The sequence below is a fragment of the Cyprinodon tularosa genome, unplaced genomic scaffold, assembly GCF_016077235.1.
Source record: "Cyprinodon tularosa strain WSP-4 unplaced genomic scaffold, ASM1607723v1 ctg37, whole genome shotgun sequence".
Lineage (NCBI taxonomy): Eukaryota > Metazoa > Chordata > Actinopteri > Cyprinodontiformes > Cyprinodontidae > Cyprinodon > Cyprinodon tularosa.
Window position 1 is genome coordinate 1,517,558 of NW_024039085.1, and position 15,774 is coordinate 1,533,331.

Sequence of the window (15,774 nt, forward strand, 5' to 3'; positions counted from 1 at the left end):
CAAGTGCCGCTGTGCAAACTGTCAGAAAACACAGTCAGACGAAGGTGACACCGTGTGAAAATCACCTGGCGGCATATGTAACCAGTTTCTGCTCCTGTACAGATTACTTCTCCTCAATGCTCCCAGCACAGATGCAGGAATCAATCATGGAAATGCCGCTGTGATGTCCTCCCAGCAAAGACTGCTCTCCTGGCAGGTGATTCATCAATGACATGAACGAATCGTTTCCTCCATACATCCCAGATCCTCTGTTGAAGAAATCAAACTTTCTCTCCTTCTCTTAGCCTCTATTCTTAGCCTTCCTGCTTTTAAACACTTGATTGGATTAACATCGCGGTTTGACAGCGAAGGCTCAGAGCCACCAATAAGCGAGTGGTGTGAGATCAGCTACACCGATTTAACTAAATCCGTCTGACGCCCAAAGGTGCGGTGGATCCCCGGTGGGGAAGGCGCGCTCCTACGCTGAAGCCTGGGGAAGAAGAAGCATTCCGCTGCTGCAGGGCAGCTCCCCGACGATGATCATAACACTGCGGGCTCTCTGGGAACAAGGGGTAAGAAGCTGTAGTATCCTGCTGCTGCTGGGAGTCCGCTCCACGCCGTTGCGCTCAGCGTCCCTCTGCAGGGCCTGAGATATTTACGCAGAGAGGGGGTGAAAAAAGAAAACAGAAAAAAAACAACAACCGGGGATATAAGGTAGGTGCAGGGAGCATGGGTCCAACTACTCACTGCGGAGTTAACGCAGTTTACCGACTGCTCTCCTTGGCACCGCTTTGGAGTCACATGCGCAGAGCATGGCACGGCTGTTGTAGCGTATAGAAATGATGCATGGGAGATGGTACCCTCGCGTTGTTCTACTATGCTGTAGATTTCTGCACAGACCATGCCTTCAATCTATAGTCAGAAATGTTGAGCTTTGTGCAGAACGTTTATCTCCGCATTAAACGTTGTAATATAAAACAATCATCTAGTACTTTTCCACATAGTGTCACAATACAAAAGTACACTGTTTGGGGTGATGTACACAAATTTAAAATCTACTTCCAAATGTGATGTGCATTTGTTCATGACAGGACTAGTGGTCGTGAACTCCACTAAATTAGCCCCAAAAGAAAATAACCTGATATTCATGTAAAGTCCCTGCAAATATGGGAGATACCAAGAAGACATCTGGAAAAAGGGAACTTGTTTAACGTGGCTAAGATATTTTTCTATAGCCTTCATAGAAGAAAAAATGCATCACACCGAATATACAATTTTTATAGGAAAACAAGGTGGTGGATCCATCATGATGAGGGAAGGCTTTTGGATCTTCTCTGTTGAGGGAAATACTTATCAAAAAACACAAACATTTGAAGCTGCAAAAGACTTAAGAAAGCCTTTAATGTTATTTCAGGGGAGATTTTGGTACAAATTATTGGCTATAGATAAATATAAACACTAGAAAATAAAACCCTCAAACTATTAGTTGTTTAAAATTTTTACTTTTCCTTCCTCGATCTCTCCTTTTGGTGGTATGTCTTAAAAGATAAGATTTTCCAAGCAATTTAGAATTGAAAGTAGTGGCTTAGGAATTGTTTTATAGAGGGAACTAAAACTAATAAGCTATAAATTTATGCAACATGAATTTTACCTGGAGAGAACCAACACAGAAAAGAAAGTTCTGGGCCAGTAATGGAACCCAGGATTTTTTTTTTGCTTCAAGGCATTATTGCTACAAACTTTGCTAAGATGCAGCCCACCCTCATAATCTTATTTACTAACTAAGACCAATTTAACTTATTAAATGTCTTAAATATCTACTAGGTTAAATTAAAAACAGCTTCTTATCTTTTAAATGTTTTAAATTGCAATTAAAATAGTACAAGCTTTCTTTTTATTTGTCTTCTTTTCATTAACTTTACAGATTGTCTTTAATGACATAAACAACAACAACAACAAAAAAAAACATACCGTAAAATCAACATTTCAAAACACATGTCATCTCAAGGCACTTTACAGTTCACCAGATCATGCAGTCAAATTGATTCAAAGTTTTCTATCTAAGGAAAACAAGTTGATTGGATTGACTCATTGACTCGAAGGCAATCCATCACACCAAGCATGCTTGTAGCGACAGTGGATAGGAAAAACTCCCTTTTAACAGGAAGAAACTTCCAGCAGAACCAGGCTCAGTGTGAGCGGCCATCTGCCGAGGCCAGCTGGGGTTCAAGCAGACAGAAGCAGAGATGCAAAAGGCAGCTGTAAAAGGCAGCCCCGTCCAGGAAACACACAGCCAGGCAGACGAGCTCTGAGCCAGCTCCCATGTCGCAGGATGAAGAGAGCACATCCAGCCAGTCACAGTCACAACAAAGGTGTTGATGGCAGCATCAGATATCATCATCAACATCAGATATATTGGCAGTTGGCAAATAACTCTTAAATGTGTATTACTGCCTTTCTTGTTGCTAGTTAGCTTAACTCTAAATAAAGGAATGTTTACTTTAAATTATTAGCATTATGAATTTCTCACAATGCAAGTGATCATTATTTAACAAATATAAGGTGATAATACCATATTCTTGCTATCCTAGTTAATTCATATATTCTATGTCTGGACCGCTATTGGATTTAACAGAGCAGTCTGTGGTTGTTGCAAATGCAGTTACCATGGTTATGCATCAATGACCTTTAAAAGTCAAATTTCATTTCATGTGCTATTTCCTATTACATGGAAAGCACCTCAGATCCAGGAATGAAACCTAAATTTGCTGTGTCTCCTTTCATGTGTTGTGGTAGGGAAAGTAAAACCTAAAGATCACCTTGGATACATCATCCCAGTGATGCAGCACATTCAGAGCATCATGCTGTGGGGATGCTTTTCTGCCACAGGCAGAGATTTTGCTCCAAGTTGATGGAAATATGGATAGGGATTCATAAAGGGAAATTGTAGAAGAAACGCTGTCATAGGCTGTACACAACTGAGACTGTTCTTGAAGTTCATTTTTCAGGGTTATGGGCCCAACAAAGGCTACAATAAAATTAGATTAAATCACACTTATTTGGGAACTACCTAGTTAAAGTTCAGACCTAAATCCATTAAAGATTTCTATTGACATGCATTCTCCATTACATCTGACTGAGGTATTATGCAAAGAAGACCCGATAAATATGTAAAATATTTTGAGAAATGCATAAAAGATGTATTCACTATAGCATACACTACTTTTTTTGTTGGTCTGTCAGTCAAATAAAATCCCATTCAATTCCATAAAATAATTTGACTTTCTAATGAGATACAGTAGTCTTTATATATTTTGACAAGGATGTCACCACCCCTATTTATCAGAATGATCTTATAACAACAACATAACAGAGGTAATATGCGCCCTCCTCCTCAATTAGACATAAAAACAGGAAAAAAAACTAAAACTGTTCCAGATGCAGAGATAATAAAGTGATGTTATCTATCAAGCAGCAACCGGAAGTAGACCAAAAACATTGTTGTAAAGATGGACAAGCGGAAGGATGGATGCGTGCATGGAGGAGGAGGATCGGTGGGTGTGTCTCTGCCCATGTCTGACGCGCTTCTGGGACGCATGCCCTGTTGTGCGCACTGCGCGTCCTGGCCTGTCAGTAGCAGCCGGGTTTGAAACGTAGGCAATGAAATCGGTGAGGTCACGTATTTTTAAGCCCCACGACGGGATAAACCATCCTTCAGCGGCGGCATAAACAAACGTGAAGTCGGTCTGGATCGTTTCGACGCTCGCCGGAGCCGCTTTGGAAACGGATCGGCCGCTTGTTGGTTTGATGACAGAGGTAAGAAGAGGATTCACACCTCGGCTCCCCAAACAGTCCTGCTCATTGTTTGGGCCGTGGGGGGAGGGTCGTAAATGGCTGCATGCATGTTGTTTCAGCCCCTTACTTTGTATTACAGCTCCATTTATTTCCCCAACTTAATAATTACTGCCGCCAATGTAGAAAAATACATCTATGCAGCGTTTGGATTAGGCACAGGCTCTACAGTCATCACCGACGGCACTGTCATAGTGCGCTACAGATGCCATTATGTCCTCCATAATAATGTGTTTATGTGGCGTCCAGCCCCAGATTAATCTGTTTGAATCGGTTCAGCAGGCATCTCTGTTTCCGGATGCCGCATTTCAATCATGTACCTCAAATGTGACTCAGTGGGCTCCTTTTCCCTTTACCTGAGGGAGTGATGCAACATTACCTTTGGCTGGGTTCATAATATTTGATAAAATAATTCAAATGTCGCACGTTCTTATAATAAACACTTTGTGAACAGTTATAGCCACATAATATGTGGTGTTGCATGGTTATTGGCACCTTCCACAAGGTCACTGCAGCCTCTAAAGGTCACTGCTAAAGGGGCTTTGTGTTTGTATCACAGAATATTAATGGAAAGTTGGGTGTAAGGAAAAAATGAGGTAGGAGATGCAAAAGTGCAGAGCCACACAATATATAGAATAGAGATTCTTCTTACAGTTGTGACTTATATGTTATCACAGTCAAAGTATTCTTGAATGCAATATTTCTGAGCCTTTTGATATAGATTTTAGGGAAGAAGATGCTTGAGCTTATGGTGAGGGACAAGAGTAGTGAGGAAATTGTAGATTACGCATAGGTTTTGTCCTTGCAATATGGTAATTTTTTTTCTAATGTATAGCTTCAAGCTGGACTACAGCAAAATTGTAGTTGTTCATTATCAGCCATCTTAACCGTCAAGAAATGAATGTGTGTTATGATTATACATTTTTGTGATTTATATATATATATATATATATATATATATATATATATATATATATATATATATATATATCAAATCCCTGATGATATCTTAATTTATATTAAAAAAATACACATGAATAATAGCCTTTAAAATAATTATTCTAAAAGTTATTACAAGTAATCACTTTTACTAAGCTGTTTTCTATATAGAAGTAGGCTTGAGTGAGTTTAAAACAGTAAGCCCACAGAATGACTCTCTTGTACATCTGTTCATATATATATATATATATACCACTTTTCTGGGTGGCCTGAATAGTGTGCAGCAACGTTGATAGAAATGAATTTTCTTTATAATATTGCTGTAATAGTGAAAGAGAGAAGGCAATGGAGCCAGCAAGCAGATAAAATCAGAAGAAAATCAGGACATAAACTAACTTTACTAATGTAGGAAATACAATCTTGAACATGTTTGTTTGAACCAGAAAAAGGCAGTGTGTGTGGCAGTTTTCTGGTTCTGCTTATAAAAGCTGCATAATGGCAACAGCTCAAAAGGTTAGTGTAGAGGAGGGATGTGAAAAGCTGCCATATCTAGCCCATGCAGGGCCCTGTGTGTTTGTTTTTGTTTCTGTTGGGACATCAAACTAAAGTGCAGTATTACAGAGCCTGGCCTCTGATGTGGCTGTATGCAACTTGGCTTGAAAAAACACAATCTGAAAAAGTGTAATTAATTTAGGGGAATAAATAGCTCTTTTAATCATTACATCTCATAGCAAGTCCATTAACATTTATGTCTGTGTGTGTTGGAATTCATCTCATGGCAACATCTCAGACTCACAGAAAGATTCTTTGCGGTGTCTTGATTTTTATTTACTGATAATCGTAATATTGTAAGAGAAAGCAACCATCCAAGCATAACTCTTATAAGGACAGCTGTCTTCCTGTCTGTATTATAAAAAGAAGCTTCTTTTCTATTTTCATTTCTGCGAGGGAGGTGGATGTTATGGACGTCTTTGTGACGTTGGTGCAACAGAAGGAGAGCTGACTCACTTCATTCTGGCAATTATTTCCCTCGTATGGGCTTTCTCTCAGCAGTGTGGAAGAATGAGGAGGGTTGGAGCACTGTTTATGTAACAACTGAAGAAATTGAAAGTTTTATTTATTTTAACCTTTTTGCAAATAGTAGCAAATCTACTGGCACAAACATTTGTTTGGTGTTTTATGCAAGCTGCCTTTGCTCAGAGTGAAATGTGTTTTATACTTGTCTTTGGCTGTACTTTAGACTCGTAGCAATTATCAAGGAGCTTGATTTTTCCATCATAGAATTCACTCTCAGTACTTTTTTTGCATATGATGAAGCAGAGCTCTTAGCTTGCTATTCTGCCATTGCAAATGATGACATCCAATCTTCTGTCCATGTGGGTTTCCAGAATTTGCAGAGAAAGGAAACTGCTTTGAATCAGCATGAAAGGCAGCAAGGTCGGAATAGTTTCTTTGAGTGCAGGAATCTCTTCTTCTATTGGTGTTTTTGTTACTTCTCCATTTGCTCAGCAACTCCTGCAGTATCAGTAGTGTCAGTCTCGCTCTGCTGGATCCTCAGTCCTGTTTCCTTCTTCACAGAGAACACTTCTGGATGCACAGAAAGCAGTAATTGAAGACTTTGCCATGAACAAAAACAAGAGAGACAGAGAGTTCTACAGCGTAGATGTTGGGGATTCAACATTTACAGTACTAAAGCGATACCAAAATCTAAGACCCATCGGATCTGGAGCACAGGGAATCGTCTGGTGAGTAATTCACCATCGTTCATATTCTGCTGACACCTGCTATGACAAAATAACATTTCAACTTTTCCTACACATTGCAGAAAAATTGTGAGGATCAACAACCATTAGATACCATTTTTTGTGAGCTTAATAAATATGGCATGATTAGATCTAGCTATAAAAAAAACTTGTATATGATGGGTTAGCTATTTTCTAAGACCAGTAAGGTATTAAGAATGAAGTTGGTGAAAAAGCTGTTTAAAAGAAAGCATACATTTTCTACATATCAACCTGCCTGCAGTTAACTCAAGCAAAAAGAGAGCAAGACTTTCAACTGATAACAGGAAGGTTCAATGGAGTACAGAAATTATGTCGAACATTTTATAGTCTACGTTAAGGTAAGGATATAACATGCTAGAATCCCATTAAAACATGAACTCTGAGAACGTTTTGTCTTCATTTTGAGAAAAATATAATGGCATTTTACAAAAATGGCAGTGTCAGTTAGGCTGAATCTAATAGAAGTAATTTATTTTTCATGGCAGAAAAGCCTTATGGTATTTTGAGTGAGCAAGGTGCATCTTTATAAAAAAAAAAAAGCTTTTTTAAGTTGTGAAAAATGGCAATACACAATTCTGAATGATTCTGCTCTACTTTTTATTTCTTTTTTGGCATATGGGCATAAAGACTTTTATTTGTTTCACTCTTTTTGATGCATTTCTCTCGCTATCTTTGCCCTTCAGCTCTGCGTATGACCAAATCCTTGAACGAAATGTTGCCATCAAGAAGTTAAGTCGACCCTTTCAAAACCAAACCCATGCCAAGAGAGCATACAGAGAACTAGTTCTAATGAAATGTGTCAATCACAAAAATGTAAGTGTGCAATATATTTCCTTACTTGTATAATATATAAGTGTTAATACACCCTAAACATGTTTAAATTTATATAATAGCATGACTAAATCCATTTTCCTTGTTTTATTTTTTTAAAGATCATTGGCCTTTTAAATGTATTCACGCCACAGAAATCGCTAGAAGATTTCCAAGATGTGTAAGTAAATAAAAATAGCCTGCGTTGTTACTAGAATCAGATCATGACGTATGTGTTACCAAAATGATTCCCTGCCAGGATCATAAACCCTTTTCTGTTCTCTCAGATACTTGGTGATGGAGCTGATGGATGCCAATCTGTGTCAGGTGATTCAAATGGAGCTGGACCACGAGAGGCTGTCCTATCTGCTCTATCAGATGCTGTGTGGTATCAAACACCTCCACGGTGCTGGAATCATTCACAGGGTGAGCAGCAGCTGGTGATGAATACACAGCCTGAAGGCAGGCCAACGTTTGGAAGTGTTAAGTCTTGAGCTGGGAAAATTGCAGTGATACTTGACACTGAGGTGTAAGGGAACACAGTCAACTGGCACGATTACGGGATAACTGGATGAATATAGTTCCTTAACTAGTGACAGAAGCATTTAGATAGCTCCATGTACAATGTAAAATAGCCATTCAGTATTGTAACAATCTCTGCTGAAAATAGAGATGGATTAAACACAAACCGACTGAGCCTTAAAATCAGAGCAAAATGCCCTTGAACACCATAGAATTTCCTACAGCGATTTTGTTGCTGATATCAGCTGATGCTAACATCCAACCTGACAATGACGGGTGGGTGCATCATTTTGCAATATGCATCAGTAACTAGAAGGGCACTCGGAGTGCAGATCCTCTATAAAGGACATTGGCTATCTAAGTTAAGTTTTCCCCTGTCCACCTGATCCAAACCCAGTTTTCCAAAAAAAGAAACAACACGGTGTGGAGCTCTTCATGTCAGATACTGCATTCATAATTATTATGAGCTCTGGTCAAGATATATTAGAATACACCTTGGAAGTTTTTAAAAACCCAACCCGTCTTTTAAGTAGGTTTCAACATTTAACTTTAAACAATTTTAAGTATGTGTAGATGATACATTAAATCTAGGGCTCAGATATTGAAGATATTAATGCTGTGAGAGAGATCTGTAACTGGATATTACTTTTTTTTTTTCAGAACAATGTCTGAGTTGAATTGGCCACATGCTTTGGATCATTGTCTTCCTGAAACACCTAACAATAGCACATTTCTCAGGTTTTCAGAAGAGGCCATAAGGTTTTTGTACAAAAGTAAAAATGCCATAGAATCGATATGACATCATGCCTTCAAAACAAGGTTTCCTTGGTCCTAAAAACAGGCCCACTCATAGATTCTCCACCGGACTTAGCAGCAGCAGAGTGTTTGCTGTTTAAGAGTTAGGTCTTGATCTAAACCCTGTTATCAATGTAAACCTGATCCACAAGTTTATATTGATAATGGAAACGAAAAGCCTTGTAAATATTTTAAAATTAGTTTACATTCCAGTGATTATTTGGGGGTTATTTGTTTTGTTTTATCTGATTGTCAAACTCATTTCTTAAATTAAAATTAAACTATGTCCTTGTAGGATTTGAAGCCCAGTAATATAGTTGTCAAGTCTGATTGCACACTGAAGATTTTGGACTTTGGCTTGGCTCGGACAGCGGCCACAGGCCTTCTGATGACGCCATATGTGGTTACACGCTACTACAGAGCACCAGAAGTTATCCTTGGCATGGGCTACCAGGCCAATGGTGAGTGATTGGTTTAATACGGTATCTGCTGTCCATTCAATGGCATCATTCTTTTTGGAAGTGAATCATAGCTATGCATTATTGAAATGAATGAATACATTCATTCATTATTCTTTGTTTACCTTAAACTGAATGTTTTTGTGACTAAAACTGTTGTTTTAGAGAAAAGTTTTTTTATATATATGTTCACTAACAAGCCTGTAACTTGTTAACTAACCTGTTGCTATGTATTCTTCCTCACTACTTTTACTGGCATTGGTTAACGTGGTCCGCTTTTCAGTGGACATATGGTCAGTGGGCTGCATTCTGGCAGAAATGGTGCGCCATAAAATCCTTTTCCCTGGAAGGGACTGTATCCTTCTGTATGCCGAAGTTTCCCACTCAAGTCTTTACTGTTTCTCGCGGGCTTTCTCCTTATTATTTTTTTTTTTTTTACGTTTTTTTGGTTCCTCATTAATTAAAAATATTAACATACAAAAAAATTATAATTCAGCGCCGATAAGTAGTTGCATACTGCAAATTCTAGCAAGGATGTCACTTCTTTTCACATTTATTTATGTTTTTTCTGCTCAGTAGCCCTGGCTTTTTTCTCTTTCATGCAGAACATTTTAGAATGGCTTCCATTTTCATCTTTCACCTCTGCCATTCCCTTTAATTTTCACATTTTATCTGTTTTCATAGATTTGTTTTCTCTATTATTTATTTGCATGTCCACCCGTTTGTCTGCCTGGTGTCCACCCCAGTGGATGTGTGGTCAGTGGGCTGCATTGTGGCAGAGATGATCAGGGGAAGTGTGTTGTTCCCTGGCACTGATCGTATCCTTCCCCTCATTGATCATGTCATCATTTCATTATAAAGAAATCCACCAGCATCATGGCGGGCTTATTTTGTTGTTGTCTCATTCTATCCATCACATGCTACGTGGCCTACATTGTTTGCACTGCTGCACCTACTGCTGCTGATAAATGGATCTAGTAAGTGCACTTTCTGGTTGTTGTTTTTTTCTTTAACAGCTGTATAGTTGCTTTAAAGTCTCTTTACTGATACAGTTATCCTTCCTTATATATACACAGGCTGCCATATATTTTTACAAAACCAGTTATCAAGGGTGCCTAATTAAAATGAGATTGAATAAGGAAAAAATGCCTCTTAAGCATAATGTACACAAATGATTTACCATTGAATGTGGATAGCATTGTGAATCTTAATATAGCTCCACACAATAAAAATAAATTGGTAACCTTTCATTTTATACAAGTTATCTGTTATTCTGTATCGCTTATTTTTAAGATATGATTTTAAAAATGAGAAAAAAAATATTAACCAAAAAAAAAGAAAAGTTTTGTCCTTTCTGAGGTATAAAATTTAGCTGCAGGTTTGAGTCAAACAAACTTTAGGCCCAGTATTGTTTAATATCTATATATGAAGAAATTAGTGGTCGATTCAGTCTTAAAGGAATAGTACACCCAAAACATGATTAGCCTTCATTTTCTACTCACCTCCATGCTGAACAACACTCTGGAGTACTTTTTTGATATCTCAAATGCATCTGGAGATCTGGGAGGCTTCTTGCTGTCTGCTGACATTCAAATAATGGAGGTCCATGGCGCCCGAGACAGAAAGGTCCATAAAAGTCCACAAAAACGTGTCAATATTCCTCCATACTGCTCGTCCAATGTAATCCAAGTGTCCTGAGTGGGTAGCATCCAGAATTTACTCGAAACGAAGTCATTTAGAATGTTTTTAGAGCATAAACAGTAGTGTATAGGATTTCCTAATAGCGCCCCCATGCGCGCTCACGATTCTACGGAAGCCGGCAGACCAAACCAGCGCATTCAGCTCGGCAAAGAACTCATGCTCTTCCTCAACACTGAAGTCCTCAGACATTTTTCTTTCGTTGTTTCTTTCTTTGCACAGGTAAACAGCACATTTCTTCTTCTACGCTTGCATTATCGGCAGACCAGACGCTGAATGCGCACTTTCTTCCGGTTTGGTCTGCCGGCTTCCGTAGAATCGTGAGCGCGCATGGGGGCGCTATTAGGAAATCCTATACACTACTGTTTATGCTCTAAAAACATTCTAAATGACTTCGTTTCGAGTAAATTCTGGATGCTACCCACTCAGGACACTTGGATTACATTGGACGAGCAGTATGGAGGAATATTGACACGTTTTTGTGGACTTTTATGGACCTTTCTGTCTCGGGCGCCATGGACCTCCATTATTTGAATGTCAGCAGACAGCAAGAAGCCTCCCAGATCTCCAGATGCATTTGAGATATCAAAAAAGTACTCCAGAGTGTTGTTCAGCATGGAGGTGAGTAGAAAATGAAGGCTAATCATGTTTTGGGTGTACTATTCCTTTAAATGAAAAAACTACTTTTTCTTAAGAGAAACAAAACAAAGCTAGAACACTCAATACAAAGGAATAAGCTGAAAAAGTTGACGTTTAGGTCCAATTGTTAACAAGGACAAAGTAGTGAGTTAAAAGCGAGGTCTCATTTGGTTCCTTCTGGAAATCTAATGCTTTTATTTTACATTGCACTTTATAAAAGTGTGATATGGCATGATTTGCGGCAGGGTTTAGTTTCTTCTGGAAGAAACCTGTTTCAAGAAACTTACAACCCTGCTTTGCAGAAAAAGGCATGCAGAACAACATCTGTGCAAGACAGGTTTTTTAAAGTCGAACAATGTTGGAAGATGACAAATCTTCCTACATCTTGATATATTGATTGATTGATTCCACAAGCTCAGCTGCTCACCAGAGTGGGTAATGTATACAATCAACTTTAAGTGATTTCTTTAAATCATGCAATAAAAAAAAGTAACTGTTATTAAAAAATTTTAATACAAGTAAATTAATCACTGGATCATAAACATGTCTTTAGTAATCTATTTTAAGTTTAAAAGGAATTTCTGGGTTAATAAGCCAAGGTGTTGGAAGGCTTTTAAAGCTTTTCCTGTTTATCTTTTATCAGCATGTGCAATATTACAGTCATTAATGGACTGAGGATGCAATATTTGTAACAATATTATTTTACGCTATGGAAATCAATTGCATGTTTGGCCGTTTGGATGGACTCTAGCTGTTTTAAAGCCTACATGTAACTTAAAGTTTACTTTAAGTTTAGTAAACTTAAAGTTTACTAGAGCTCATTAAAAATGACTAGGGAAATTATGTTATTGTTAAAAAAGAAAAGAGTGTGGATCTATAGGTTATATCCTTATTGATAATTTTATATTTCAATAATTTATAGCATTCGTACAAAAAAAAAAATCATTCAGTACTGGTTTGAGTTTTTTATGCCAGTATTTTAGACTTTTGCTGAATTGGGACAAAGTGTTTTTCCAACAATATCCCCAGATGCTTTATGAGGCATGCTGCCATGTTTTTGTTTTTTTGTTGTTGTTTTTTTTTATTTTAGAGCAAAAGTCATATTGCATACTGCTTTGGTTTTAGAAATTCAAATTAAAAAGCTGTTAATCATTACTGTTAACCTTGTGCTGTGCGTGGGGTGGGTGTACAAACAGTGTGTGTGTTTGTGTGTGTGTATTTATATGAACTCAAGGAGAGCTGCATAAGTGTGAATCTCAAAGCTAAGTTAAATGTCAGGCTGCCCTTCTGGAGAGATACAATATCAGCTTGTGTTTGTGTGAGGTCCTTTCCTTTAACATTTCCACTTCAGATATCGACCAGTGGAACAAGGTGATTGAGCAGCTAGGTACTCCATCTCAGGATTTTCTAATGAAGCTGAACCACTCAGTGAGAACGTATGTGGAGAATAGACCACGGTATGCAGGATACAGCTTTGAGAAACTCTTCCCAGATGTTTTGTTCCCTGCTGACTCAGACCACAACAAACTAAAAGGTGTTTATATCATCCTCTGAAAGATAAAACCACAATTCTGTGTTTTATCATTGTTATTGTGATTAATACCAATGTACCTTTACCTGTTTGTTATATATTCTCACAGCAAGCCAAGCTAGAGACCTGTTATCCAAGATGTTGGTCATTGATGCATCAAAGCGTATCTCTGTAGATGAAGCCTTGCAGCACCCGTATATTAATGTTTGGTATGATCCTGCTGAAGTGGAGGCGGTAAGTGGACCAATGGCTAAAGATAATTCACAAGTGTTTACTTTATATTTTATTTCTATTCATTATATTATTTATTTATATTGTTTATTTATATTACTGTTTTTATATATTTATTATTTTTTACTATTTTTCAAGGCTGCACTTTTAAAAAAAGATGAAATTGTCCAGTGAGCTGTTCCAAACGAAATTTCTTTTTGTTTTACACTTGTGTACACAAAATGACAAATAAAATCTGTCTAAGTCTAAGTCTTGCATCAAATGGATTGGGACGGTGGCAGTTTTACTTGCTATACCAGGGTGTCATTCTTTTGTTTTGTCTTTTTCAGCCTCCTCCAAAGATCCCTGACAGGACACTGGATGAAAGAGATCATACTGTCGAGGAGTGGAAAGGTTAGACAGCCTGCTTGGCTTCCAAGCTCTGCAATTACAACATTCACTTCTCGGGTGACTCACTTTGAAATACAAAATAACAAATACACACACAAATAAATACACATCAAGGTCTGCCCTAAGTGATTGTCTTTGAAAAACAGAATGCTATCCAAAACTTTTCATACCACTTGACCTTTTGTCAAATTGGATTGCACCTCCAGCCTTAAATTGTATTGATTTAGGGTTTTTGGTATTAGACCAACAATTTTCCATTGTATGTGAATCAGTTGAGTAGAAGCACCTTTGCTATGATAAAATTAGCGCATGAGGCTCTGTCAGATTTTAGAGAGAGTGCATTATAACCCATATCAATGCGTTTTTTTTTTTGTACCATGTTTTTTTCTCCCACACTGTTTACATTTGATCACTGCTGCACTTTAAGAAATGGAACTGTCATGAAAGCTGTACAAAATGAAATTGAAATTTTTATACACTCTGTGTATACAAAATGATAAATATTGCCTAAGTCTAAATGATCAAATATTGTGCAAGTTTTCCATCTGGATTTTGGTTTGGATTTTGACTAAGTATCTCTAAGATCTTGGGGTTTCCAGCCTTTAGCAGATTTTCCTCAAGGTTTTTTCTTATTCAGCTCCAACAATTTTCCCATCAACTGTGACCAGCTTCCCTGTCAATGTAGAATAAAAGCACCCGTGTTAGAGAATGTTTAATAGGTATTGTTAGGTCAACTCAGAGAACCATCTTATAACCGTTTAATAGGAACTTTTATTTCTTTCTTTAAACATCATTCCACTGGTCAATAAAACCCAGATTTTGTTAAGAGTACAGCTAATAGTTGTCATGTTGACTAGTTCTCCCACCCGAGCTGTGAATCTCTGTAGCTCCTCTAGTTATCATTGGCGACTTGGCTTCTTCTCTGAATAATGCTCCTCTAACAGTTAAATACCAAATTCATCTTAGGCTGGGAATACTCTGTACAATTTTTTTCCAGCTCAAAATGTATGATGAGGGTTTAAAAAAGGGTTTAAAAGTACACAGCTCACGATATATATTTCTTACACTGTACAGCCTGTCACCCTGGGTAGCTGCTCACATGGCCTATATGAATACGGTCTATGTTGTTTGATTTTAATGATACAGTTTATTCTGTGATATTTTCTAACAAAGCTCTGTGTTCTCCCCAGAAATGGTTTAATTATACCAAAGTCAAATGACATACATGCTGACTTTTTTTTTTTTTTTTTTTTTTACAAATTCTATTACTCTTGAATGAAGTTGGTTTTACTAGATTTGTGTTGTTAGTGTAAAGAGGCTAAACATAGATACCTGCCACCCTTGTCAGCTTGTATCCTTTCCGTAATCAAGCTCTACTTTTGTTTCTTTGTTTCTTTCTAATAAAATGCACAGAAGCTTGTGTTTTTTCATTTGGAAAAAAAATGTGACAAAGTTTAGGGGGGTTGAAAACCCTCTGGACGGGACTGTAGGTATAAAAAAGAATCACAACTTAAAAGACTGGATCACTTATTTTTTACACACCTGTACGTGTTTTGTATTTAAAGATAATTTTAAAGTGTTTGTTATTCTGCTGTTAGGAAGTCTTCGCAGCATAGGAAAATGATTTAATATCAGTTTCAGTTGTGCAGCAAGATGAGCTCATTTCAATTCCCGTCAGGTGATAATCACCCCTCACTCATTTTTAGAAGAGTCACACATCAGCTTACCCAGTCCAAATTAGAAAGGTATTGGGGTTTGGGATGTGCAGTATGTTATACACCCCAACCTAACTCTAAAGATCGGATGGTCCTGAAAATGCATCAACAATTCCCCCTAATCTTCTCAGCCTCACTTGACCTTTTGCTGCTCTTTTTCTTTTGTTTTTTTCAGAACTAATTTATAAGGAAGTTATTGAATGGGAGGAACGGACCAAGAATGGAGTAATTAGAGGTCAACCAACCGCTCTAGGTGAGTAGTCACTAGAACTTAGGTTCTAGTTATGATGGGAGAAATTTAAATTTATTTTGAAACTATGCCAGATCAATAACAATGTGGTGTGCAACCCAAAGGTAAACAGAATATTACAAATGACATATAATAACATATAATCAAGAATGATCAAACTTGTATTTTTCTCTAGGTCAAA

General features: G+C 37.6%; 2 protein-coding genes across 7 annotated transcripts in view; one reads left to right on the plus strand and one right to left on the minus strand.

The window, feature by feature from the left end:
* The window catches only part of ptpn20 (protein tyrosine phosphatase non-receptor type 20), a 41,824-nt gene extending 41,033 nt beyond the window's left edge, over positions 1 to 791 (minus strand). For 2 of the 3 annotated variants that reach the window (XM_038296361.1, XM_038296359.1), the window contains exon 1: positions 1 to 791. The gene's annotated coding sequence lies outside the window, so the exon portion shown is untranslated. The other variant, XM_038296360.1, reaches the window with a different exon arrangement.
* The window catches only part of mapk8a (mitogen-activated protein kinase 8a), a 19,073-nt gene continuing 3,708 nt past the window's right edge, over positions 410 to 15,774 (plus strand). For 2 of the 4 annotated variants that reach the window (XM_038296367.1, XM_038296370.1), the window contains exons 1-11: positions 410 to 551; positions 6,349 to 6,515; positions 7,238 to 7,367; positions 7,487 to 7,545; positions 7,652 to 7,790; positions 8,977 to 9,142; positions 9,423 to 9,494; positions 12,828 to 13,010; positions 13,117 to 13,241; positions 13,568 to 13,631; positions 15,519 to 15,596. In XM_038296367.1, the coding sequence (XP_038152295.1) occupies positions 516 to 551; positions 6,349 to 6,515; positions 7,238 to 7,367; positions 7,487 to 7,545; positions 7,652 to 7,790; positions 8,977 to 9,142; positions 9,423 to 9,494; positions 12,828 to 13,010; positions 13,117 to 13,241; positions 13,568 to 13,631; positions 15,519 to 15,596 (1,219 nt within the window). In that variant the 5' untranslated portion in view covers positions 410 to 515. Of the gene's footprint in view, positions 552 to 3,576; positions 3,796 to 6,348; positions 6,516 to 7,237; positions 7,368 to 7,486; positions 7,546 to 7,651; positions 7,791 to 8,976; positions 9,143 to 9,422; positions 9,495 to 9,885; positions 9,958 to 12,827; positions 13,011 to 13,116; positions 13,242 to 13,567; positions 13,632 to 15,518; positions 15,597 to 15,774 lie in introns of those variants that run through there. The other 2 variants (XM_038296368.1, XM_038296369.1) reach the window with 2 other exon arrangements.